Source organism: Buteo buteo, chromosome 18 (genome assembly GCF_964188355.1).
Source record: "Buteo buteo chromosome 18, bButBut1.hap1.1, whole genome shotgun sequence".
Lineage (NCBI taxonomy): Eukaryota > Metazoa > Chordata > Aves > Accipitriformes > Accipitridae > Buteo > Buteo buteo.
In genome coordinates, this window is record NC_134188.1 from 29,733,993 (window position 1) to 29,758,490 (window position 24,498).

At 71.6% G+C, this 24,498-nt stretch overlaps 3 protein-coding genes across 7 annotated transcripts; all 3 read right to left on the reverse strand.

Annotated features, from left to right (window-relative positions):
• Positions 1-25: 25 nt before the first annotated feature.
• APBB1 (amyloid beta precursor protein binding family B member 1) lies at positions 26-7,166 on the reverse strand. 2 transcript variants are annotated; one of them, XM_075050377.1, is made up of 14 exons: positions 7,122-7,166; positions 5,883-6,666; positions 3,801-3,991; positions 3,655-3,711; positions 3,489-3,574; positions 3,263-3,299; positions 2,820-2,957; positions 2,606-2,733; positions 1,781-1,895; positions 1,505-1,589; positions 1,225-1,308; positions 1,012-1,127; positions 757-933; positions 26-683 (listed from the first exon to the last, which is right to left on the reverse strand). In XM_075050377.1, the coding sequence occupies exons 2-14, from the start codon at positions 6,502-6,504 to the stop codon at positions 516-518; spliced, it is 2,004 nt and encodes a 667-aa protein (XP_074906478.1). In that variant the 5' UTR covers positions 6,505-6,666; positions 7,122-7,166; the 3' UTR covers positions 26-515. The 2 variants fall into 2 exon arrangements, with proteins under 2 accessions (XP_074906478.1, XP_074906479.1); XM_075050378.1 differs by lacking the exon at positions 7,122-7,166 and adding an exon at positions 4,416-4,500 and having other exon boundaries at positions 29-683; positions 5,883-5,993.
• A 2,266-nt stretch (positions 7,167-9,432) lies between these two features.
• On the reverse strand, positions 9,433-13,344 carry HPX (hemopexin). Its single transcript, XM_075050493.1, has 10 exons — positions 13,270-13,344; positions 12,950-13,020; positions 12,717-12,797; positions 12,050-12,204; positions 11,523-11,676; positions 11,054-11,266; positions 10,814-10,915; positions 10,477-10,607; positions 9,846-9,990; positions 9,433-9,761 (listed from the first exon to the last, which is right to left on the reverse strand). The coding sequence occupies exons 1-10, from the start codon at positions 13,332-13,334 to the stop codon at positions 9,535-9,537; spliced, it is 1,344 nt and encodes a 447-aa protein (XP_074906594.1). The 5' UTR covers positions 13,335-13,344; the 3' UTR covers positions 9,433-9,534.
• Positions 13,345-14,924: 1,580 nt separating this feature from the next.
• Positions 14,925-22,216, reverse strand: TRIM3 (tripartite motif containing 3). Of its 4 annotated transcripts, none has more exons than XM_075050382.1 (12): positions 22,123-22,216; positions 21,485-21,647; positions 19,330-19,567; positions 19,032-19,183; positions 18,764-18,944; positions 17,785-18,508; positions 17,569-17,672; positions 17,327-17,494; positions 17,087-17,255; positions 16,340-16,410; positions 16,082-16,222; positions 14,925-15,700 (listed from the first exon to the last, which is right to left on the reverse strand). In XM_075050382.1, the coding sequence occupies exons 2-12, from the start codon at positions 21,613-21,615 to the stop codon at positions 15,548-15,550; spliced, it is 2,232 nt and encodes a 743-aa protein (XP_074906483.1). In that variant the 5' UTR covers positions 21,616-21,647; positions 22,123-22,216; the 3' UTR covers positions 14,925-15,547. The 4 variants fall into 4 exon arrangements, with proteins under 4 accessions (XP_074906483.1, XP_074906481.1, XP_074906482.1 ...); XM_075050380.1 differs by having other exon boundaries at positions 17,075-17,255; XM_075050381.1 differs by lacking the exon at positions 22,123-22,216 and having other exon boundaries at positions 17,075-17,255; positions 21,485-21,883.
• Positions 22,217-24,498: the final 2,282 nt, after the last annotated feature.

The window sequence follows — 24,498 nt, forward strand, 5'->3', positions numbered from 1 at the left end:
TCCGGGCGGGTGGTGCAGGGAAGGGGCCAGGCCGGGCTGGTGGAATGGGTTTATTAATTATTTAGTACAACACAGATCTTCGTTACAGCAGGAGTGGTGGCTCCGGAGCCAGCAGCCCCGGGGAGCCCCACGCCGCAGGTTAGACCACATGCATCGGGGCAGGGCGAGCCCCGCACCCCTGCCATGCCGGCGCCGGCGTCCCCGCGGGGCCGAGGGGGGCTCGCCCCGCCACGTGGGGCAGGACCCACGACCCACAGGCACGGCCGGAGGGGCCAGAGCCACGGCAGGGCATGGCACTCGGCGCGTACCCCGGCACAGGCGCGTGCCCCGCAGCCCCTCACGCACGGGGACGCTCGCACACACGCATGCCCGACCCCCCGGCGCGGGCTCGCCCTCCCGCCGGTGCCCTGCGCGTCCCCGGCACTGCCGCCCCATCCGTCCTGTCCCCCCCGTCCTGTCCCGGGGGCGGCAGGTAGGGAAGGGGTCTCGGTCGCTCCCCACCCCCCCGTCCCGGCTCACGGCGTCTGGGCCCCCAGGCGCTTGGGCTTCAGGCTGCCCAGCAGGGTCTGCACGCCCCTGCGGACGGAGGAGCCCACCCGGCGGGCCACTGAGTCGGCAGGCGGTGCAGGCAGGCAGGAGCTGGAGGCCTGGGGCCGGGCGTCCAGGCACTTCTGGTAGCGCAGCTGGGGAGAGCGGGGTCAGCAGCAGGGCCGGGGAGGGGGCTGCGGGGATGGGGCCGGGGCGAAGGACACTCACCATGCAGGCGGCCTGCAGCGCCTCGCTCAGCCCCGCGGCGTTGGGCTCGCACCAGACCATGTGGCAGCGGAAGGCGCCCGGGGCGCTGGCCATGATGAAGGCGAAGGAGCGCACGTCCCGGCCCACCCCCATGAAGGACAGGAACCGCACACGGCACTCGCACAGCACCGCCTCCGTCTGCGGGCACGCGATCAGGAGTCACCGCCACGCCGCTGGGATGGGGACGGCAACAGGGCACCGCGGGGCCGGACCCACCTGCTCGTGGGTGATAGTGAGGGTGGCGGGTGCCACGTTGACCACGATGGGGGTCCAGTGCTCCTTGCTGCCGGTGGCCAGCGCCGCCTCCAGCGCCGCGTTGATGACATCCATGCCTGGGGATGGGCGGTGGGGCTCAGGGGCATGCAGGAGGGGGGCCGGGGCGCCTGCCCCACAGCAGCTCCACGGGCTGCGAGTGCCCCCCCCACTCACCCACGGGCTTAGCGACGGGCACGCAGCCCAGGTAGCACACCGGGAACTTCTGCACCACCTCGCTCTTGGGCGCCGGGAACTCCACTGCGGCACAGGGCAGGGTCAGCCTCGCGCCAACACCGCTGCACCACGTCACCCAACACCCGGCCCCCCGCCACCGCTGTACCCCAATGCCCAGCCCCCACCCCAGCCATTCCCCAACAGCCATCCCCGTCCCACAACTACCCCCCCGCGCCCAGCTATACAGCCCCCAGCACACGCCAGCCCCCCCCCGCCATACCCTGGAAGGGGATCTCCACCAGCCTGGAGGGGTCCATGGAGAGGCCATTAGCCAGCGCCCGGGCACTTCGCCGTTCCACCATGATCTAAGGAGAGCACGGGGGCACCGGCCCCCGCCAGCCGTCACACCACAGCCCCCGGCCCTTCTTCCCCACATGGGGCCACTGCACCCCACAGAGACCCACCAGCTGGCTGCTCCCTGGGGACACTGGGGTGGGGAGGGTCTCACCCAGGAACAGACCTCAGAGCTGGCTGGGAAGGACTCGGGGGGGCTCACCTGGGAGCAGACCTCGTGCAGGCTGGTGGCGATGTTCTTGGCAGGGCTTTCGCAGCGGAAGACATGGCACTTGAGCATCTGCGTCAGCTGGTCCCGGGCCACGTAGGCAAAGTCCCTGCACGGAGAGGCTGCACTCAGGACCCACTCCCCGCGGCCACACCAGCCGCCCCGAGCTCCACACCACGCCACCCTGGATGCCTCCACTACCAGCCCAGTGAGGGATGGGACTGGGAGGACTGGTGGAGGGCTGGGCTGCCGTACCTCTCCCTGCGTCCCCGGCCAGCGCAGCAGGAGAGAGCCAGAGAGCAGAATTAGGGGGGCCAGGACACGCATGTCCCCCCAGGCCCCCGCCACATGAGTTCCCCCGCACCCACACAGGGCTGTGCCTCACCTGCGAGACCCCTCCCCACCTCAGCACGCCTGGGGGCTCAGCTTTGGGACCCTGCAACACCCCTGCACCATGGGTGCACAGAACCCCACAGCCCCATACCCCACATGCACCCGGATCCCGCACAGCCCAACACCCCCCCCAGCACAGGACCCCCACAGCCCCATGCCCCAGATCCGCACACCCTGCAGGCACTGGACACCCCCCACCCCGTCCCCAGGACCTGTGGGAGGGGACGCGCCCCACACCCACCCCCCGTGTGCACAGACCCCACGTTGCGCCCGTGCCCGCCTGCATCATGCTCCCCACATGGCGCCATCCCGCACAGCCCCTGCAGGGTCCCACGCAGCCCCCCCCCGCCCCGCAGGCACAGATCCCCCTTCACCCCCAACCTGTGCGTCCAGCACATCCCCGGGGGGACCCCCCGCGCCCCCCACCTGCCGCTGTCGCGCCCCACGCCCCAGACGCGGATGCTGGCCACGGGCTGCGCATGCAGCAGGGCCTGATCCTGCGGGTCCACTAGCTTCAGCGTCTGATTCTCCAGCAGCAGCAGCATCGCCCGGCCCTGGGGGGAGCAGCGTCAGGGGGGGTCCCAGGAGCCACGCTGGTGGCTGCCGGTGAAGGCGGCGTGCGGGGCAGGGGGGCACTCACCTCCCCCCAAGCACCAGGGGGGCCGCGCTGGTGCAGGGAGAGCTGGCGGATGCAGTTGTTGACAGCGATGCTGCTCCGGCCTGGTGCCAGCTCATCCTCACTCATCTCCACCCAGCCCAGCGAGCGCACGGCGAAGCGCTGCAGGGACAGCGTGGGGCAGGCACAGCATGGGGACCCCAGCCGCCCGCCTGCCCCCATGTGCCCCCCAATCCTCGGGGCAGGGCAGACCCCGCAGCGGGGGCACCACACACCCCAGACCCGGCTGAGCCCCCTCCCATGGCGGTGATGGCACTGAGCTGCAACCCTGAGGTGGGGGTCCCAGCTGCCCCCTGGCAGCGGGGCAGACCCCAGACCCCGGTGGGGGCAACGATGGTGAGGAAGGGGCCAGATGAGCCAGTGGGAGCCCCGTGGCGCGGGGGGTCCGGGCTGGGCACCAGGCCTACCTTGGAGCCTGGCTTGTCCTCCTCGGCCAGGGCCGCGCTGCAAGAGCGAAAGGATCGTCACCGGCTGCTGCCCCCTGGGCACCGGTAGGGAGACCCCAGCCCCCCACCCCATGCACAGGGCCCAGCTCCCGCCCCATGCCACCCCCACGCCACCCCCTCCCGCTGCCCATCCCTTGGGGTCACACCTCCCTGCGGGCCCCACACCCTCCATGTCCCCGCCACGCACCCCACGCTCGGCGAGGCCAGGCCCGGTGATGGCAGCTCTTCATCCTGCGCTCCCGGCTCATCATCCGCCTCCTCCGCTGCGGGGTCCTGGGGAGGGAGGGGGGGGCTGGCAGGGGCCAGGCACCGTGGGGTGCTGCACCCCCCAGCTGCCCACTGCCCCCTCTCACCTTCCAGAAATCTCCCTCGCCAAAGCGCTCAGCCGGGGCGAAGCCCGTCCAGGCGAGCTGTGGGGAGAGCGGGTCCGGCTCAGGGCACGCACCGTGGGGCAGCCCCACGGCCCCAAGCCCCATGGGTCCCCACGGTCGCAACTCACCGGTGGTTCCTCGGAGGGGGTGTTGCCAGGGGAGCCGGGGGCCGAGCCACGGGCCAGCCCCGAGGGGGGCTCCCACTGCGTGGTGCCGGTGGGGATGTGCCAGTAGTAGGTGCCCGAGGTGTCCTGCACCCGCATCCATCCCGCAGGCAGGTCCGAGTCCGTCTCGAAGGAGTTGCGGGTCCAGAAGGAATCTGGGGGAGAAGCAAGGGCCGGTCACGGCCGGGCACCACGGGGACGGGCCCTTCCAGGCAGCCCCGGCACAGCACGGGGCCCACGCTCAGCCCCACGGAGCCCCCCTGCCCCCTGGACCAGGCACCCCACCCGGTGCTCAGCGAGGTGGGCACCCCATTGCCTTGAAGATGGGCGCCTGCGCCCAGGCAGGGCCCAGGGCCCCCCACTGCAGTAAGAAGGGGGGTCCCACGTCCCCACGAGGACGGAGGGGCCCCCAGGCCCAGCAGGACACGGCCCTGCAGCCGGTCAGGGTGCCAGACACCCCCCTCCCCGTCAAGGGACCCCGCAGTCGCTCATGGCCCCGCGGAGCCCCCAGGCCAGACCCCACGGCCGGGCGGTGCCGCAGCCCCCCGCGCCCCCACCCGGCCCCCGCCGCGGCCCTACCTGGGCGCGTGTCCAGCAGGACGATGGCCACGAAGTAGTCCGTGCTGCACATGGTGCCACCGCCCCATGCCGGGGGTCGTGCCGGCTGCCGGCCAGAGCGCAGCCTGGAGCCCCCGCGGCCCCGGCCGTGGGGCGCCGTGGGGCCTGTCCCGCCGCCGCAGCCCCCCCCCCCCCGCACCCGCGGCCTCACCACCCGCCGCGGGGCCCGGAACCCCCCCCCGGCCCGTCCCCGCCCCACCCGCAGCCCCCTCCCCACGGCGGGCCCCGCGGCAGCCTTGGCCCCACGGCAGGCTGTGGGGCAGCCCGCTCCCGGTCCGTGTCCCCGTCCCGGCCCCCATCCCGGTCCCCGCGGCAGCGCTCACCTGCGGCCGGGCTGGACCAGGCGTTTCCCCGGCAACCGCTGACGGCAGCACCGGGATGCGCCAGCGGGACCGGGATGCGCGGGGGGGGGAGGGCGGGGACGGGGGGGGGGCAGGGATGGGGACGCAGGGATGGAGGGACACAGGGATGGGATGCAGGGATGGGGACGCAGGGACAGCGGGAGCAGAGGGATGGGGACACAGAGAGCGCAGGGGACAGCACAGGCCGCAGGGGTGTGGGGGCACGCAGGACAGGGAGGTGACACTGCCAGGCGTGGGGACAGGGAGCTGGGGACATGAGGGGATCTACAGCCTGGGGAGGGGACATGGAGGGGCTGCGGGGGCTGGCAGGGCCACACCCCCAAAGAGGGGCTGGGGGTGATGGCGCAGCAGGGCCAGCGCCACGGGGCACAGTGGGGACTACGCTGCCAGCAACGGCACAGGGGGGCACGGCCAGGGAAGGGTGCTGGGGGGTACAATGCGGGCAGGCGGGCACACAGTGGGGTGCCATGGAGCCAAGAGGGGCTGGGGGGCCAGGACCAGCACCCAGCAGGGACAGGGGGGAGCACAGGCAGCGACGGGCTGGGGGGAGCAGTGGACACAGCCAGGACAGGGGGAGGAAGATGTGGGGCCAACTGGACCTGGCTGGGCACAGCGGGATGGGGACAGGCAGGCAGGGCCTGCTGTGGGTCAGGCAAGGGGCCAACACAGGGTCGTCAGAGGAAGTCATGGGGCAGCCATGGGGGAATCGGGGCAGCCATGGGGCAGGCAGGAGCAGCTGTGGGTCAGCTAGGGACCGCTGTGAGACAGGCAGAGCAGGCAGGGGCTGGCAGGGGACACCACAGGGTGGTCAGGAGAAGCCGTGGGGGAATCAGGGGCAGGCGCGGGACAGTCAGGCGCAGCTGTGGGGCAGGTGGGGCCACAGTGGGACAGGCAGGGACAGCCACCAGGCAGGCGGGAGCAGTCACGGGTCAGGCAGGGGCCGCCGTGCGGCAGGCGGGGGCTGCCCTGGGGTAGTCACAGGCCACCGCGGGGCAGTCTGGGCAGTCAGAGGTCACCGCGGGGCAGCCGTGGGGCCGCCGTGGGGCCGGTGCCCGCGGGTGCCCACCTGCATCGTCGGGGGAGCTGCCGGCAGGGCTGCCCTGGCTGAGCGTGGCCCAGCTGGAGTCCTCGTCGCTGGCGGTGCCGCTGCGCACCCCGAAGAGCAGGCTGGCGCTGCGGCCGTGCTCGCGGGGCGCCCGCTCCCCACTCTGCTCCGACTCAGCCGTCATGGGGTCACTCTGCACCGGCGTGGAGTCCCCGTCCCCTTCCTCCTCTTCCTCCTCCTCCTCGTCCTCCTCCTCCTCGTCCTCCTCGGTGCCCCGCAGGTCGATGAGCAGGGGCAGGGCCCCCCCACCGGCATTGCGGGCGTTGCGGGCCGAGACCTCCAGCTCCTCAGGGGGGGGCCCCAGCTCGTTGCGGTTCTGGTCCCGCTCGGCTGCCCGGCGCAGCTGGTTCTGCCCGTCCTTCACCCACTTGGCATTGGCCGGCTCCTCGCCGGCTGGGGCGGGCGGCCCCCCCCCACCCTGCAGCTCCGTGCTGCCATAGAGGCGGGGGCCCTGGGGGGAGCCGGGGGGGCCCTTGGGGCGCAGCAGCTGCCCGGGCTCGGGGGGGGCCTGCAGCCCCAGGCTCAGCCCCAGGCGGCTGTTGTCGTTGGCCAGGTCGCTCCGCTTGCTCAGGGACCCCGACATCGCTGGGGCCGGGACGGGGGGGGGGCACACAGGGGGCGAGGCGGCACGGGGCGGCACAAGGGGGGGCGGCGGGTGCCCCCCCGGTCGAGCCCCCGCCCGACCCTCACCTGAGCCTGGCGGGCGGCTCCTACAGCCCCCGGGGCACCTCCGTGTCCATGGGGCCTGCGGGCGGGGGGCAGCGGGGCAGCCGCGGCCACGGCGCCCCCCCCGTGGTCCCGTCCCCTCCCCGCAGCCAAGCCCCGGCCTCCCCGGGAGGAGACCCCCACGGCGGACCCCGCATCCACGGGAAACCCCCCCCCTGCTCCTACCGTCCGGCCCCAGGACCCTCACCCTGGGTCTGGTGGGGGGCGGTCTTCACGGCCCCCCCTGGCCGAGCCCTCCCTCCCCAGCCCGCCCCCGGGTCCCCCCAGCCCCCCGGCTGCCCCCAAACCCGGCCGGGCCCGGCCAGGCCGCCCCCCCCCCCCGCAGCGCAGAGCGAGAGCGGGGCCGGGGCTGGTCAGCTCCGTCACCCCCCACCCCTCACCCCTCCCCCGGTCCCGGTCCCACCGGTTCCCCCCCGAGACACCCCCCCCCCCCCGGCCCAGGCGACACCGGCCCCGTCGCGGCCCGGCCGGTACCTGCGGCGGCTCCGCGGGCGGGGGGCGGGGGGGCTCCGCTTCCGCTTCCGCTTCCGAGGGCGGGGCGGGGACAGAACCCCCACCCCCACCCGCACGGAACGGCACGGAACGGTACGGTGTGGTACGGTACGGTACGGCACGGAACGGAACGGAACGGTGTGGTACGGTACGGTACGGTACGGTACGGCACGGCACGGCACCGGCACCTGTACAGCACGGCACTGACACCGGCACCGTCAGGGATCGGTCCACACGGCGCAGCACGGGATGGAGCGGGACGCGGTCCGGGAAGGACCCGGACAGCACGGCACGGCACGGCGTGGCACGGCACGGCACCGTACGGCACGGTGCAGCATGGTGCGGCACGGTGCGGTATGGCACGGCACAGTTCGGTACAGCACGGTACTGTATGGCACGGCACAGCACGGCACGGCACAGGACAGCAGGGAGCGCGGTGGAGCGGGACAGCACGGCACGGCTCAGAAGGGCGCGGCATGTAACACTACGGCACAGTGTGTCACGGCACAGCACGGCACAGACAGTGGGGAGCAGGCCGGATCAGCACCTGACAGAGCGGAGCAGCGTGGCACAGACCCGCACGGCACTATCCTGTCTGGCACGGCACAGCATGGCACAGCATGGCACGGCACAGCGTGGCACAGCATGGCACGGCACAGCACAGCACAGCACCAAGGGGCAGCGTACCACCCAGAAGGGTGGAGCACGGCACGGCTTGGCACGCATGGAGCACCACAGAGCAGGACGGTGCCAAGTGGGGGGACAGGCTGCGGTGCAGGGACACAAGATCTGTCATGGCACAGTACCACATGGTGCGGTACAGTAGCGCACAGTACATCATGGTCTAACATACGGTATGGCAACACGTGGCACAGAATGGTACAGAACAGCACGTACCGGCGCGGCACTGGACAGGACACAAGTGCGCAGAACGGCCTCAAACAGCACCGGTGGCAGAGCCAGGCACGGGGCAGCGGGGGGTGGGCACAGAAGGGATTGGTACAGCACGGCACAGGGGGCACACAGGGCACTGGTACAGCACAGCGTGGCACGGGGGACACACAGGGCACTGGTACGGCACAGCACAGAGGGGGACTGCAGGAGCAGGGTGTGCTGGGAGGGAACGGCAGCGACAGTCACAGACCGGTGATGCTGGCGGCACCACCAGGGTCCCTCTGGTCCAGCCCGGCTCCCCTGGAGCCGGTGGCCCAGGATGATGTCCAGCCCCTGAGGACGGCAACCCCACCACTGCCCTGGGCAGCCCATGCCTGTGTCACCCCCACAGTGACGAGTGTCTCCTGGTGCTCAGTGGGGCCCCCCGTGTGCCAGTCTGCACCCCTGGCCCTGGCACTGCTGCAAAGAGCCTGGATCCTCCTGCCCCTGCGCAGGTGCTGCTGCCCACGGATGGGACCCCCCCAACTGACTCCTCTCCAGCCGGGCAGCCCCCGCAGCCTCCTACGGCCCTGGCCGGGCTCTACCCGGCATGTCCCTGGCTCGTACTGGGGAGCCCAGCACTGGACCTAGTGCTCTGGGGTGCCCTCCCCAGCACCGGGCAGGACAGCGTGGCATGGCACAGCACAGGGCTGTGGTGTGGCAGGGCACGGCTCGGCCCAGTACACCAGCATGGCTCAGCATAGCATGGCTCCAGGCAGGATGGAATGGCATGGAGTGGTGCAGTGTGGCACAGTGCAGGTGGTGTGGGTCAGTACAGTGTGGTACAGTGCGGCACAGTATAGTGCGGCACAGTGTGGTGCAGGACACATGGTGGGGTAAAACACAGCATGGCACAATGTGGCACAGAGCAACAGGACAGGGTGCCGTGTGGGACAGCGCGGCAGGGCATAGGACAGCACTGTGTGGTATGGTATGGCATGGCATGGCATGGCATGGCATGGCACAATAGTGCCATGAGGCACGGCACAGCACTGTGCACTGTGGCACGTTACAGGACGACACGTTTCAGTCAGCACAGTATGGTGTGGCTCAGCACCAGGTGGTGCTGTGTGGCACAGCACAGCATGGTACAGCCCACTTCAGCCCGGTACAGCCTGCCACAGCCATGGACTGCCCCCCCATACCACATCCGCTGGGAGTCACCTACCAGGACACCCCCGCAAGACCTGAGGACCTGCACCTGCCGGGTCCTGCCCCACTGCCCCTGCCACAGCCAGCCAAGGTGGCACGGGCACAGGGACAGGGACAGCACCATGCTGCCCCGCGGCCACTGCAACCCGCCTGCACCGGCCCCACCGCCCTCCCCAGCACCCCCAGAGAGAGCAGGGGGATCTCAGGGTCTCCCTGGCTTTTATTGCATCCCAGCCACAGACATGCCAGGGCCAGCAAAGCCCCAGGACTGGCAGCACCGTGGGGGCCCAGGCGGTGGCACCAGCCCCGGTCACTGGGGGCAGTGGAAGAAGTGGGTGGCGATACTCTGGGGGGCTACGGGCTCTTTGGCCCCCAGCAGCTGGGCCACGCTGTGGTACTGATAGTAGCTGGGGCCGTGGAAGAGGAAGACGCCGTCATTGGTGCACATGGCGCCGTCCACGTGGTCGTGGGGCAGCGGCACCGGCTCGCCTGCCTGCCGTGGCGTCTGCGTCAGGTCCACCAGCCGAATGCGGTCCCCTGTCGGCACAGCACCCATCAGCCCCCACACCCGACCCCCCAGAGACCCTGGCACCAGAGGGTCCCGGCTCACCGGCTGCCTACCTGTGATGAGGTAGAGGTTGGCAGAGCCGGGGCAGGTGAAGGCAGCGTCAGTGCTGGAGACCCCCAACTCGTCCTGCAGGGCCCGTGGGTAACCCAGCACCCGCCGGTGGCCCTGCCCCGAGAGGAAGATGGAGACCTGGGAGCCCTGGGGAGAGCAGATGGTGTGGGCCACGGGTGGGCAGGGATGGAGACGGGAGAGGGATCAGGCAAGTACAGGATAGCTGGGGATGGGCAGAGACAGGCAGGGCCACGGGGCTGCCTGCAGGCTGGGGCAGGCTTGGGGACGGGTTTTAGAGGGTGCCCGGGGGCTCTGGGCGGGGGTGGAGGGCCTGGAGGTGCATCCCACAGGGGGCTGGGGGCGAGGGCAGCACGGTCGTGGGGGCCACCGCCATATGCTGTGCCTCCACGTCCCCAGGCTGCCCCGGGGCGGGGGGGGTGACTTCCTCGAGATGCCCTGGTCCCAGGGGTGACGTCCCCCAGCAAGCCACAGTGCCAGGATCGAGGTGCCTGAGCTGCCCCATCTCAGGCATAGGCCTGAGGGGGGGTCTTGCCAGTGGGGCAGCGAGCTGGGGATGGGGGCGGGACCCACAGGGGATGGGAATGGGGACAGGGCATCCCCACGGGGCCAGACCTGTATCAGGTAAGTGCGTCCGTCCCAGGCGAAGGCGGCATCCACCTCTCCCTCCAGTCCCGGCCACGTCTGTCCCAGGGGCCAGGCGTGGTGCCCGTCCCGCAGCGAGTCCAGGCGGAAGGACAGACCCCCTGCGGGATGCGTCAGCAGCCCTGCCCAACGGCACAGCCCCACGGCACGGCCGCAACTGCAGCCCACCACCACGGCCCCGCGGCACAGCCAGCCCCACGCTCCATGGCCCCACAGAGGACCACCGTCCCTCGCCCCGCAGCCCCTGCCACACAGCCCCCAGCGCTGCCGCTGTCCCGGCCGACCCTAGCCCCCTGCCGCCCCTCACCACGGAAGGCGTAGATGCGTCCAGTGTCGTCGGAGAGGAGGGCCTGGAAGGGCATCTCGCTGCAGCGGTCACCAGCAGCCCCCCACGAGGCGTTCCCGTGCCCTGCCGGCAGCGGCAGCGCTGGCAGCGGGGCCGGGGCACTGCGGGCAGCAGCCGGACCCCAGGGTCCGGGGACCCTCTGCTGCTGTGGGGCTCAGAGCCCCCTGGGAGGGGGTCCCCAGCGGGTGGCCGGGCACTCACCTCGGCCCGGGCAGGGTATGAAGTAGTCGCGGAGATCGCGGGGGTAGCCAGGGCGCACCTCGCCAGTGAGGGGGTCGAAGCGCTGGAAGCGGGTTCCCCGCAGGCAGTAGTACCGCTCCAGCCAGCGCAGGGCGGCGTCGCAGGGGCCCAGCCCCGGCCACGTGCGCGGCTTCGTCACCCGCAGCGCCAGGTCGAAGGCGTACACCGTGTCCCCTGCGCACGGCAACGGCACCGCCGGCGCGGTTTGGCACAGCTGGCAAAGCTCAGCGAGGCTGCCGGCAACGTGAGCCCCGCACCGCACCCCCCCAGCCCCTGCAGCCCCTCCGTGCCCCACAGTAGCCCCCCTGCCACCCACCACTGCCGCCCCACGGCAGCCCCCTCGGTGCTCCATGGCTGCCCCTCTGGACCCCACGGCAGCCCCCTGGCCGTCAGCCTCCTGCTCCCCCACCTGACCCCGGGCCCCGCTCACCCTTGAAGAAGAGGATGGTCTCGCCCCCGCACTCCTCGGGGTGGCACTCCACGGCGGCATCCAGCCCCCCAGGGACCCCCGGGAACTCGTCCCCTATGCGCCGGGGGAAGCCGGGCTGCAGCTGCCCCCCGAAGTAAGCCCACACCTGCTCGCCCTGCAAGCACCCCACGGGCTGAGACCCACGGGCACCACCCCGGGGACCCCCGTGGGGCCAGACCCGGGGGGAGACCCCCAGGACAGGACCCCCCCCCCCCCTCCAGGACAAGAACGCCCCCCCCCCCAGACCCGACCCACAGCCCAGGACCCCCAGGCTCATCCCTCCCGGCAGCCCCAAGAACGCCCTCCACAGGCCAGCCCCATGGACCCACTCGGGGGTCCGGGCAGAGGGGGAGACCCCCAACCTGCAAGCAGCCTGCCTGGCCCCCCCATGGCGGCATGTGGGGCCACCCAGCCTTGGACCCCCATCCACTGCCCCCCCACCTGCTGCCCCCAACCCAGCGCCCGCTGCCCCCCACCCGCGGCCGTGCCTGGAAGAGGTAGAGGCTCTGGTGCTCCTGGGGGTGCTGCCGGCTGTATAGGCGCAGCGCCGCCTCGACGGGGCCCCCCACTTCGGGCCAGGATGCGGCCAGGGGGCGGGCATGGAGCCGGAGCCCCCCGTGGGAGCTCTCCCAGACCTCCTCGCCTGGGCAGGGACAGTGGTAGCCACACGGCAGGCAGTAGAAGGGGCTCACGGCGCTGCCCCACACTCTGCTCCCACAGCCCCTGGCCGCAGGGTGCCCCACAGCCACCCCCCCGCCCCTCATTGTCCCCCAGAGCCCCGTCTGCACCCCACTCCACATTTATCCAGACCTCCCCCCCCGACAGCCCCCCCATGATCTGCCCCTGTGGACCCCATCTTCCTCCCAACACCTTCCCATCTCCCCCAGACTCCCCCCTATCTTAGTCCCCCCGCCCCAACCTGCCAGTGCCAGGCTTGTTGTCCCCCATTTCCCACAGACCCACCAGGACCCATGTCCCACCCCCCCAGTTCCCCCAGCCCCACAAACTCCATTCCCCTGCCCCCCCCATATCCCATTTCTCCCCAGCCTCTATCCAGACCCCATCTCCCACTATTTGCCCCAGACCCCATTTTCCTCCAATGACCCATGCCCCCCCAGCCCCACGCCCCCCCCCCCCCGTGACCCCCGGCCCCACCTCTGAAGAAGAGCATGGTGCCATTCTCGCTAAGCGTGGTGGCGTCCAATCTGCCCTCGTCTGCGCAGAGCTGGGCCAAGTCTGGGGGGGTGTCAGAATGGTGCAACCCCCCCCCGCGAGACAGACACACACCCCCCCCGTATCACAGCCCCTGCCATGCCCCACACACCCCTCTGTGCCCCACATGCGACTCTGCCCTCCTCCCCCCCCCCCCCAGTCCCATGGGCTCTCACCAGTGTCGTTGCTGGGGGGCTCAGCCCCATGGGGGTGCCCTCCTCCAGCTGCCTCCAGTTTGCTCTGGGTCCTGGGGAAAGGCAGCACCGTGGGCTCACAGCACAGCCCCCCCCCCCAAACAGCCATGTACGTGTCCCCACATTGGCATGCAGCCCCCTGCCCCACCCCCCCCACCCCATACAGCCCTCTGCAGCCCCCTGCCCCAATACACCCCCTACCCCACTCCCCCAGCTGCTCCACATACCCCCCCCCCAGCTCCCTGCCCCACACCCCTCCCCCAGCACCCCACATGCCCCCTGGTCCCCGGCACCCCACTCACAGGGGGTGGGCACATGCCAGGGCCAGGGTCCAGGCCAGGCAGAGGACAGCAGTGGGGACCCCCATGGTGTATGGTGTGCCTGGGGCTTCTGCCACCCCCGGCCCTATATGGGGGCAGGAGGGGCTGTTGCACAACCTGCCCTGCCCCATTGCTCAACCCGGCCCGCCCCACGCAACCTTCGACCATAACGGGGGGGGGCACACATGACAGTGCAGGGGGGCCCCCCCTGTCATCACCCCCCAACGCGGCAGGGGCAGCACAGGGAGCCACAGTGGGAGGTTGCGGGGGGACAGGAATGGGGCTCACACCCCACTGGATGTGTCGGCAGGTCCTCGGCCCCTGACGTGGCAGAGATGGGGATGGGGGTGAGGGTCTGACTCCAGTGGGGCTCAGACCCTCACAGGGCTTAGCCCCCGACATGGGGTTCAGCCCTCAGCGGGGCTCAGCCCCTGACATGGCAGGGCTGGGGAGGGGGCTCAAGACCCTGGTGGGGCTCAGCCCCCGAGGTGACAGGGACAGGGATGAGGGTCCAACTGCGATGGTGCCCAGACCCTGACAGGGCTCAGCCCCTGACATGGTGGGTTTGGGGAGGGGGGTTCAGCCCCCAGTGGGACTCAGACCCCAACACAGTGGGGCTGGGGGGGTTCAGCCCCCAGCGGGGCTCAGCGCAGCAGAGACAGGGGTGAGGGTCCGACTCCAACAGGACCCAGACCCTCTTGGGGCTCAGACCCCAATGCAGCAGGGCTGGGGAGGGGGTTTAGATCCCAGCAGGGCTCAGCCTCCCACGCAGCGGGTCTGGGGAGGGGGCTCCCCCTCCAGCAGGGTGCCCAGGAGCCAGGGGCGCAGCAGGCAGGGGCTGGCACCATCCCAGCCCCTTCCCAGCAGCCCCCTGCCAGCCCAGTGCTGGGAAGGGCCTTGGCCCCACTGTGCCTGTTTGCTCTGGCCACCAGCCGCGGGCAGGGACAGGCAGGAACAGGCAACCAGCCTGGCTCAGTGCCTGGGGCAGCTGGGAACACCGGAGGGGGGGATCAGGGTGCTGCTCCCCGTGGGGTGCGTGTCCTGGGGGTGCAGAACACCACGGGTAGGGTGGCAGCACAGACCCCACCACTCCCGGTGCCAGTATGGACCAGTCTGACCCTGACCCCGCTCCCAGTACGGACCAGTCCGACCCCGTCCCTGTGCACGGGTCGGCAGCGGCGGGAGGCTGTGCCAGGCAGGTGTCCAGCAGTGCCAGGGAGCTCCGGGCACTGTGCCCGTCCCCGCTCTGCCTGGTGCTGCCTGCCTCTGCCGTGGCCTGGCGATCCCGCTGTGGCCTGAGGGTCCCACCAGGGCATCGGCGTCCCAGTGCAGCCTGGGGGTCCCACTGCCCCACAGGGCACCCTGGGGTCTCCAGGAGCACATCAGCAGCACCCAGGCCGGCTCAGCCCCCACCTCCCCTGGTGCTGGGCACCTGCCTGCCCCCCCCCCGTAGCCCCTGGGACAGTGGGTCCCACCACTGCGCCCACTGAGGCTTTGCCCCAGGGACCCCGGTGAAGGTGGAGCTGTGGCCAGGACATGGGTCCACAGGGAGGGAGCTGCCCCAGCTCCCATCAGCCTCACCATCGTGTGTCCCCCCCCCGCCGTGGGGCTGGCAGTGCTAGGGGGACAAGGTACTTCCAGAATACTTTATTTTGTACATACAGTATGTCAGCGTGCGGCAGCAGCCCCACACAGCCCCGCCGCGGGGCAGGCAGGCACGCGCGGTCGCCCCCACAGCCGGGGCTCGAGCCGGGGGAGCGGGGCCGCAGTGCCGGGGGAGCGGGGCCGGCAGAGGGCAGTCCCCACGGGGCAGGGGGCTCCGGGACCTGCCGCCCCACAGCCCCGAGCAACGCGTGCCGCCCCCAGCCCTGCCCGGCGGCTCCCCCCCGCCCCATACACCCCCATGTGCCTGCGGGACCCCCGGCAGCAGGGGCAGTGGGGCTGCTGGCCCTGCTGTGGGGTGGGAAGAGGGGCATGACCGTGGCCCCGTGGCCCCACGGCCCCCCAAGCAGCCCCTGCCCCAGCCAGACCCGTCCTCGCCCCCGCTCGGGGCCCAGCCACCCCCCCGGGATAAAGTGCACATGAAGGCCGGTGCGGCGCGCGGGGGGCAGCGATGGCTGTAGGGCTGCAATGGTTGGGGGGGGCAGCAATGGCTGTGGGGCAGCCGTCGCTCAGGGCACCCCGCTGCGGGCGCTCTCCCGAGGGGCCCGTGGGCGCCGTCGCGGCGCGGGCAGTGTCCCCGTCCCCGTCCCCATGGCGGCTACTGCAGGTAGCGATAGGCCTTGAAGCAATGGTTGCCGGAGTCGGCCACCACCACGTGTCCGTCGGAGGTGAGGGCCAGGCCTTGCGGCCCGTACAGGGGGTCGGCGGCCGTGTTGATGTAGGAGAGGAAGGAGCCCGAGCTGTCGAAGACCTGCGGGGACAGGCAGAGACGCGCTGTCCCCGACATCCCCCCTGCCGCTGCTGCCCTGCCACCCCACCTCCCCAGGGAACCCCCGCCACCCCGATGGCCCCTGGCATGCCGGGACCTTGTCCCCCCTCTGCTGAGCGCCCCACTGCCCTGCACAGGGTTCCGTGCTCGGGGCACAAGCGCCATCCCTGCCTGCAGCCCCCTCCCCGCCTGCAGCCCCTGCCTGCGCCCGGGCTGCCGGCGGGACCCGCTCCCTGCGGTGGGACAGGGACGGTGCTGGCCCAGCACCTCCCGGGACCAGTGCAGCATTGTGGGGCAGAGGGGCCCCGTGGGTTGTAGGGCCGGTCCCCCCCCCAGGGCAGCGTGGGGCTGCGGTGCCGGTACCTGGATGCGGCTGTTGCCCCAGTCGGCAACGATGATGTTGCCGTTGGCGTCGACGGCCACCCCCGTGGGGGCGTTGAACTGCCCGTTCCCCTCCCCATGCGACCCGAACTTGAAGAGGAACTCGCCGTCCGCGTTGTAGACCTGCGGAGAGGGGGTCACCGCGGGCTGTCCCGGCACACGGCACCGGCGCCAGTGGGGGACGGCACAGAGCCAGGGACGCCGGCAGACACCCCAACCGCCTGCCGCGGCAGCACTCACCTTCACCGAGTGGTTGTGGAAGTCGGTCACCACAATCTCATTCTTGTTGTTGACCGCCACGAAGTGGGGCCCTGGGGAGGGGAGGGGAGGGGGCTTAGCCCCAGGATGGGGATGGGGGGCTCAGCCCCAGATGGGGATGGGGAGGCCCAGCCCCGCACAGCAGCAGTGCCGCGGGGACGCCCCTCGGTCCCACACCAGGGAGGGGGTGGCTCGGCCCCGGCGCCTGGTTAGTGTGGTTAGTGCTGCGTGAGCAGCCGGTGAGGCCAGCACAACGGGGTTAGCACAGGTGGTGCCAGGCCCCCCATGGCTGGAGGGGGCACCCAGCCCCACGGCGGGATGAGTGCTGGGGACAGACCAAGACCCCAGAGCCCTGACCCACAGGGACAGAGCCCACTGCCAGAACCAGAGCCCAGAATCTAAAACCAGAACTAGAACCCAAGCCCAGAACCCAGAATCACAGCCCAGAATCTAGAACCAGAATCCAGAACCAGAACCTAGAACCAGTGCCCCGGCCTAGAACCCAGAGCCCAGAACCAAAACCCGAGCCCAAAACTAGGACCAGAACCCAAACCCAGAGCCCCAGCCCAGACCCCAGACCCAGGTGTCCCGGTGCCGGCTGGGCGCCAGCTGCCATCGGCGAGGCGTGCGGTACTCACCGTCCCAGCCCGGCCCCGGCGCAGCGGGAAGCCAAAGGCATGCAGTAAGGAAGAGGGGACTTGCCAGTCGGTGTATTACCATCGAGTGTACCTGCAAACTGCCGCTCGGCCGTGCCGCGGCTCCCAAACTTGGTGACGAGCTTGCCGTTGGACTGGAAGATGAAGACGCAGCAGGCCTTGTTGTCCACCACGATGATGTGGCCATTGCGGTCCACGGCGACGCCCTTGGGGCCCATCAGCCGTCCGGCCCCGATCTTGGTCTGCGGCCGGGGAGGGGCGTCAGGGCCGGGTGCGGAGCCGCGGCCCCCCCGCCCGGCCGCTGCCCCCTCACCTTGAATTTGCCCTCGGGGGAGAAGATGCTGACCCAGCGGTTGTCGTAGTCCGCGATGATGATGTCCCCGTTCATGTCCACGGTGACGCCGGTCGGGCGCTGGAGCTGGCCGGGGGAGCGGCCCCGCACCCCGAACCGCAGCCGGAACTGCCCCTCGTTGGAAAACACCTGGGGGGGCAGCGAGGGGGGCATCAGCCAGGCAGGGGGGCGGGCCGGGGCCGGGGCCGGGGCCTCAGTCCTACCTGCACGCACTGGTTATTGCTGTCGGCCACCACGATGCGGCCACTGCTGGAGGTGGAGATGCCCTGGAGGTTGGTGAACTCCCCCTTCTCCCGTCCGCGGCTTCCTGCGGCAGAGGGAGGCAGGTCAGAGGGCGCCCCATCTGCCCTCAAGAGCCCCAAGGAGCCCCCAGTGGCCCGGGGAGACCTGGGAAGCCCCGAGGAGCCCCCGCCGCTCACCCACGCGGAAGATGAGCTCGTCCTCGATGGGGTTCTCCTTCTTCTTGCCGCTGCTGTACATGCTGGAAGGGCGCCGGACGGCCTTCTGCCGGATGTGCCCACTGCTGGGGGACTTGACGCGGCGCTTGACGTCGTCGGGAGAGGGGGGCACGTCGGAGGCCTTGACGGCGCGGACGCGGAAGGGGCTGCCGCGGATGGGCTGCCCGTAGAGCAGGATGGAGAGGAGGAAGTCGCCCTCGGCGCGGGGGGTGTAGAGCAGCTCGTAGGTGCCGTTCTTGTTGTCCTGCACCTCCGCCTCAGCCGCACCGCCGTCCGGCGCCGTCACCTGGAAGCGCAGGCTGGCGCTGCCACTGCGCACCAGCTCCCCGTCTTTGTCCTTAGTGGTGACGCTGAGCGAGGAGGGCTGCCCCACCACAGCGTGCCGCAGCCCCTCGCCCGTGGCCACCGTCTTGTGGGCCGTGGCGCTGGTGGTGATCAGCACACCCAGGTTGAGGATGGATTTGCGGACACCCTCGGTCTCCACCACGTAGTCGAGCTGGGCATTCTCGTGGGGGTGCTCGGGGAACTCCTGGCTGGCCAGCTCGCTCAGCCGCTCGCTCATCTGCTTCTTTACCAGCAGCACCTCAGTGGCGGTGCCGTGGTGCAGCGCCTGCTCGGTGAAGGCGCAGCTGCTGAGGATGCTCTCTTGGCCCTGGCGCAGGGCGTCCAGCTGCGCCTGCAGCACCTGCCAGGACAGGGCAGGTCACCCTCACTGCCGGGCTGGGACCCTCGCCGGCACCCGGACCCCGGCCGTGGTTCTGGCCGGCCTTCGCGGCACTGCGCCTGGAGTCCAGCTGCCTGCACAGGCAGGGCTGGCTGGCACCGTTGACACGGCCAGGGCACGTTCACCCTTTTCAGGAAAGCCGGGCAGGGGGCACAGGGGAGGGATGCTGGCACAAGGGTACGACGGTGCCGGGGCACAGCAGTGCGGGGGTGTTACCTTCTGCTTGGCCCCACAGGTGGCCTCCAGGTCCCGCACCAGCAGCCCCTTGCGCTGCCGCAGCGCCGTCTCCAGCTCCTCGAAGGTGCTGCCGATCTCCGACACCGCCTCGTTCTTGCGCTCCACCAGCTGCTGGCTGATCTCCGACACCAGCCCGATGGCCGCTGCCAGCTGTGGGAGCCTGCGGAGGAGCCAGGCGCTGGGTGGGCACTGGTGGAGGGGACCCCCAGAAGACTCCTGGCGCCCCCCAGCCCCCTTGGCCCCATACCTGCTCCTGACAGCATCCAGCTGCTGCTGCAGGGCCGCCTTGTGCTGCTCCACCACATCACGCAGCGGCACGGTGACGTGCTCCCGGTGCTCCCCCTCGGTGCACTCGCGGCACATGGCTGTCTCGCACGGCTCACAGTAGAACTCCATCACCTGCGCAGGGACGCTCAGGGCTGCCCGCAATGGCCTCCCCCCAGCCCCTGGACCCCCGCAGGCTCCCAGCCCCCCTGAGCCCCTGCAGCCCCTCCCCAGCCCCTGCAGCCCCCCTGGAGCCCCAGAGCCCCACCGGGGCGACCCACCTTGCCCTCATGGTTGGGGCAGGAGAGGGGCTGGCCGGTGACGGCGCTCACGGGGTCCAGGCCACGGCCGGGGTGGGGGCCGCAGCTCTCGGGGTCCCGCTGCAGCACCTCCATCAGGTTGGTGATGAAGAAGTTGTTCTGCAGGGCGGCAACGCCGCGCTCGGGCAGGATGGAGGTCTGGCGGCAGACGGGGCAGGAGAGGGTCAGGCTCTGGGGCGGGATATAGTTCTGGAGACACCTGGGGCGAACGGGGACAACCAGAGGGTCAGGACCCGCGCGGAGCAGGGCAGCAGGGAGGGGAGCTGGGGGGGCAAAGGGACAGACAGACAGGAGGGATTGGGGTGCATGGGGCAGGAGCAGAGTGATGGGGCTGGAGGGGCAGGCAGACAGCAGGACAGAGACAGGAGGGATCAGGGTGCATGCGGCAGGAGCAGAGGGAGGGGCAGACAGACAGCAGGACGGACAGACAGACAGGAGGGGCCGGGGTGTGCAGGACAGCAGCAGAGGGAGGGAGCTGGAGGGGCAGACAGACAGCAGGATGGATGGACAGGAGGCATCAGGGTGCATGGGGCAGCAGCAGAGGAATGGGGCCGGAGGAGCAGATAAGACAGCGGGACAGACGGATGGACAGGAGGGCTACGCTGCAGCACATCACAGTGTGTGGGCCAGGAGCAGGGCGAGGGGGCCAGAAGAGCAGACAAGACAGCGGGACGGATGGACAGGCAGGAGGGCTACGCTGTGGCACACGGGGGTTGCAGGAGCGAGAGCAGGGGCCGGAGGGGCAGACAGACGGCAGGACAGATGGACAGGAGGGCTGCACCGCGGTGCCTGTCAGGACCCGCAGCCAGAGCCCGGAGGGGTGGATGGACAGACGGACAGGAGGGGAGAGGCCAGGCAGGGCTGGGCTGGGGAAGGGGCTGGGGCAGAGCCAGGGGCAAGTGAGGCTCCAGGGGAAGGGGGCGGTGGGGGGGGGCAGGGGGTCTCTGGGGGGGCACAGAGAAAGCAGACATCAGTACAGAGCCCACCACCGCCGACCCGCAGGTGCAGCCTCCCGCCCCAGCCTGGCCCCAGGCACGCCCCCGGCCCCACACGCTGGTAGATGCCAGTGCTGGATCAGCCCCGGCTGCTGCAGCCCACGGGGATGAGCAGGGTTGGGGGCAGTGGGGGGCTCGGGGGACACAGGGACAGGCTGCACAGCCCTTGCGGGCAGCAGGGTCCCGGCCCCCACGTGGGCTGGGGGGGGGGGGCAGCTGTGGGGTGCAGGGGGGCCCCAGCTCCCCACCCCTGGGGGTGCAGGGGGGCTCAGCCTTGTCTCTCACTGGAGAGGGGCAGGGGGGTGCAGGGGTGCCATGGGGCCCTGGCTCACCCCCTGGCTGTGGGGGGGCCGGGTTGGCAGAGGGGGCCTCTGGCTGCCCCATGGCAGGCACTGGGGGATGCGTGGGGAGGGCAGGCTGAGTGGGGGAGGCTCCACTTTCACTGGGGGTTTGGGGATGCTCGGGGAGGCAGTGGGGTGCAGTGCTTGACAGCTGGGAGGCAGCAGGGATGCAGCGTGGGTGCAACAAGGTGCAGCAGGGATGCAGCAGGGCCCAGGGGCACAGCAGGGAATGCAGCGGGGATGCAGTGCAGTGCAGTGCAGTGGGGGTGCAGCGGGGATGCCATGGGGATGCGGTGCAGTGCCACCCGGGTGCAGCGGGGATGCTGTGGGGATGCAGTGCAGTGCAGCAGTGGGGCACAGTGGGGATGCCGTGGAGATGCAGTGCAGTGCCATCTGGGTGCAGCAGGGATGCAGTGCGGTGCAGCGGGGGTGCAGTGGAGCACAGCAGCCCCAGCTCACCTCCTGCAGCAGGGAATGCTGAGGGGATGCAGCGAGGTGCAGAGCAAATGCCAGGGGGTGCGGGGACCCCAGCTCCTCTCCTGCAGGAGCCGCGTGAGGAGGGTGCTGGGGGAACACAGTGGGACGCAGCCGGGGGGCGCAGCGGGGCCCAGGAGGGGCGCAAGCCAGGGGATGCAGTGGGATGCAGCAAGGCACAGCGGGACACAGTGGGGCTGGGGGCACAGCAGGGCTGCAGCGGGGACGCAGGGGGAGGGATGCAGCGGGGCCCGGTCAGGGTGCAGCAGGTCCAGGGGCGCAGGTGGGGCGCGGTGGGGGTCTCACCTCTCGCAGAAGGTGTGCAGGCAAGGCAGCACCTTGGGGTTGCGGTAGCGGTCAAGGCAGATGCTGCACACCAGGAACTGTTTGTCAATCTGCCGCACCACCGGGCTGGCGCTGGCCTCCCGCTTGGCCATGGCGGCGTCCCCGCGGCCCCACGGCGCTCAGCCTGGGGGCGGGGAGGGTCAGCGGGGCCGGGCCGGCCCCACTGCTTCCCGCGGCCCCCACGATCGGGCCCCACGGCCGCCCCACGCTGGTCACCCCACGGAGGTCACCCGCGACCCTCGGCCCCACCTGCTCTGGGATGCACGGGGGCTGGGAGGGGGGTGTCCCCCGGCTCCCCCCCCCCCGCTCACGGTCCCTGGGCGCCCAGAGCCAGCCCCACAGCCCCCGCGACCCACGGCTCTGCCCTGCGCCCCAGCGCCGGGGCGCCCATAACCCTCACCCCACTAGCGGTGGACCCCGCGCAAAGCGCCTGCCCGCCCCACCGTTCCCCCCCCGCTCCCGTGTCCCGGGCACTCCCGGGCTGGGGTCCCCCCGCACCCCCCGGCGCCTCCGCGCACCCGCGGGCCGGACCCACGGGGCACACGCCGTCCACCCCCCGCCCGGACGAGCCCCGCGCCCCCCGGCCCGGCCCCGCTCACGGCGCTGCGGCGGCCCCGCGCTCCAGGCCCCGGCCCGGCCCCGCCCCGGCCGCCATTGTGCGGCACCGCCCGCCCCGACGGCACCGCCCCCGCGCCGGGATGGGGGCTCCGGGCAGCGGGCGGGGGGCGGCGGAGGGGATGGAGTCGGGGGGGGGCGGCACGACCGGGGAGCCGCAGCGGCTGCGGGTCCCCGCCGTGGTGCCGCGGGCACGGCACGGCTCCACATCCCGCCCCTCCTTGTCCCTGCCCACCCCCCCCCCCGCCCCGTCCCGGCCTTGTGTGTCCCCCCCCATTCCTCCTTGTGTCCCCCCCTCCCGTCCCTGTCCCCAGCCTCATGTCCTTGTCCCCAGACCCCCCCATCCTCCTGTCCCCAGCCCCCACCCCGCTCGTCCCTCTCCCCCATCCTTCCTCTCCCTGCGCCCCCCACCTTGTCCCTGTCCCCGTCCCACCCACGCCCCCCCCCCAGCCCATCCAGGCTACCCCCCACTCGTGACAAGCCGGCGCTGCCCCCCCCAAAGGACCCACCGGGGCCCATCCCACCTCACGCCCCCCCGCCCCATCCCTTGCTAGCCCCCTCCGCACGGCGGGCCCGTGTCCCCGTCCCCTCCATCCCCACGCGTGACACCGACACCCACCCCCACACCCACGCGTGACACCCGCCGCCACTCACCCCCCACGCAGCCCCCTCCTCGCTTCAGCCCCCCCCGCGGGCCGGCAGCGCGCATCCTCGGCCCGGCCCGGCTCGGCGCGGCAGGGACTGCGCCAGGGATGGGCAGGGAAGGCAGCTGCCAGACCGGACCGCACCACGGCGAGGTGGGAGGGGGGGGTCACACGCTTTTTACCCCCCTCGGACCGCGCGGGACACCCCGCCCACTCGCAGACCCCCCACTCGGGAACGGCGAGGCGTTGCTCCGCGACGCCTCGCCGTTTCCGAGTGGGGGGTCCGCGAGGGAGGAGTCCCGTAGGAGGGAGGGGGGAGGAGAGCAGGATGCAACCCCCCCCCCAGCACGAATGGTCGGGTCCGGGCTGTGGCTCTGCAGTGGGGGGGGCTCCGGGCGCGCCCCCCTGCATCCCCGGGGTACCCGGCTGTCGCCACGGCAACCGCATCCCGCCCCGATGTGGTCCCGTCCCCCCCCTCAAAGTGGGGAGGGGGGGTCCCGCCTGGCAGACCCCAAAGTGGGGGGGGCACAGTGTGCACAGTGCGGGGGGGGGGGTGGCCCGTGTGCTGTGTGTCCCCCCTCTTCTTGTATGGACACGGGTGGGGGCAGAGCCCACTCGCAGCTTAAATGTGGGGTGCAGCCGGCCCCGGGGGGCGGGGGGGGCAGCATCCCCTCACGACACCAATGGGGGGGGGGGGGCACGTGTGCACACCGTACCTGTGTGCATGCAGACATCCCCCCCCACCCAGGTGTGTGTGTATGTGTAGGTGTGCATGCTGTCCTCCCCGCGCAGGCGTGTCTGTCCCCACCCATGTTTCTGAGCTCCCGTGGGGGTTTGCACAGCCCTGCCCCACTCAGCGCCTGCGCACGCCCACCCCTGTCCTGCTGCTCTCTGCTGCCCTTGGGGGACACGGAGACCCGCGGACCCTCGGGGTGAGCATGCCAGGCCCTGTGTTACCACCAACCCCCCCCCCGCCTGCATGCCACACGCACTGGCACACGCCCCGGCACGCGCCCTGGCACACGTGGGCTCACCTGCCTGCCGGAGCCATCCCCCTGTGGCACGGGTCCCCGGCGGTCAGCAGGAGGGACGGAGGGGTCTGGTGGGATCTTTCCGGTGTCACCGCGGCTGGGTCTGGCCAGGCCCCGTGCTGCTGCCGGGTGCCGGCTGTGGGAGAGGTGCCGGAAGGTGCGCGGGGGCGGGCGGGCGGGGGCCAGGGACGCTGCAGGCGTGGGGGCCCCAGGGTGTGCGCACACCCTCGCGCGAGCGTGCAAGCAGCCATGGTGCGGGGCCGCCAGTGCACGCGGGGTCCCCAGGTCCCAGGGTCCCCGAGCAGGCGCTGCCCGTGGGTGGCCGGGTGCTGTGGCCCTGGGGGGGGACTGTCCCCAACCTCGTGGAGGAACCGGCCGGGCAGCATTCCCGCCTCACACCGTCGCCATCCGGCAGGGCCGCACCAGTGTGGCACCACCGCCGCGGCCATGGCCGAGCAGGGTCCCAGGAGGTGACTGGGGTGAAGTCACCCTTGACCGCCCCGTCTGCCCTGCGTGGCACAGCGACAGGGGCTGCGGGTGATGGCCGCTGGTGACAGTGGCCATGGCTGTAACGAGGCTTTTGGCACCTTCTTCCACCATCCTCGTACCCAGGGCAGGACGTTACTGTTTGGAGGGCTGGACAACCAGGTGGGTAAAAAACAGGTTGGAGGTTTGGGCTCAGAGG

Bases quoted from the DNA above. Each gene is read 5' to 3' on its own strand.
- APBB1 (XM_075050377.1), bottom strand. From the start codon at position 6,504: ATGTCGGGGTCCCTGAGCAAGCGGAGCGACCTGGCCAACGACAACAGC. The intron at 3,575-3,654 runs GTGAGAGGGGGC...CTCCCTCCCCAG, and splicing joins GCGAGGGAGATTTCTGGAAG to GACCCCGCAGCGGAGGAGGC. The intron at 1,128-1,224 runs GTGAGTGGGGGG...GCCCATCCCCAG, and splicing joins GCCCGTCGCTAAGCCCGTGG to GCATGGATGTCATCAACGCG.
- HPX (XM_075050493.1), bottom strand. From the start codon at position 13,334: ATGGGGGTCCCCACTGCTGTCCTCTGCCTGGCCTGGACCCTGGCCCTG. The intron at 11,677-12,049 runs GCACGGCCGCGG...GGGTGCTTGCAG, and splicing joins AGAGCCTCTACCTCTTCCAG to GGCGAGCAGGTGTGGGCTTA. The intron at 10,608-10,813 runs GTGAGGGGCGGC...CGCATCCCGCAG, and splicing joins ACGCATCTACGCCTTCCGTG to GGGGTCTGTCCTTCCGCCTG.
- TRIM3 (XM_075050380.1), bottom strand. From the start codon at position 21,615: ATGGCCAAGCGGGAGGCCAGCGCCAGCCCGGTGGTGCGGCAGATTGAC. The intron at 19,568-21,484 runs GTGAGACCCCCA...CGTTCGCCCCAG, and splicing joins CTGCACACCTTCTGCGAGAG to GTGTCTCCAGAACTATATCC. The intron at 16,411-17,074 runs GTAATACACCGA...TCCCCTCCCCAG, and splicing joins GTTTGCAGGTACACTCGATG to GGCCCCACTTCGTGGCGGTC.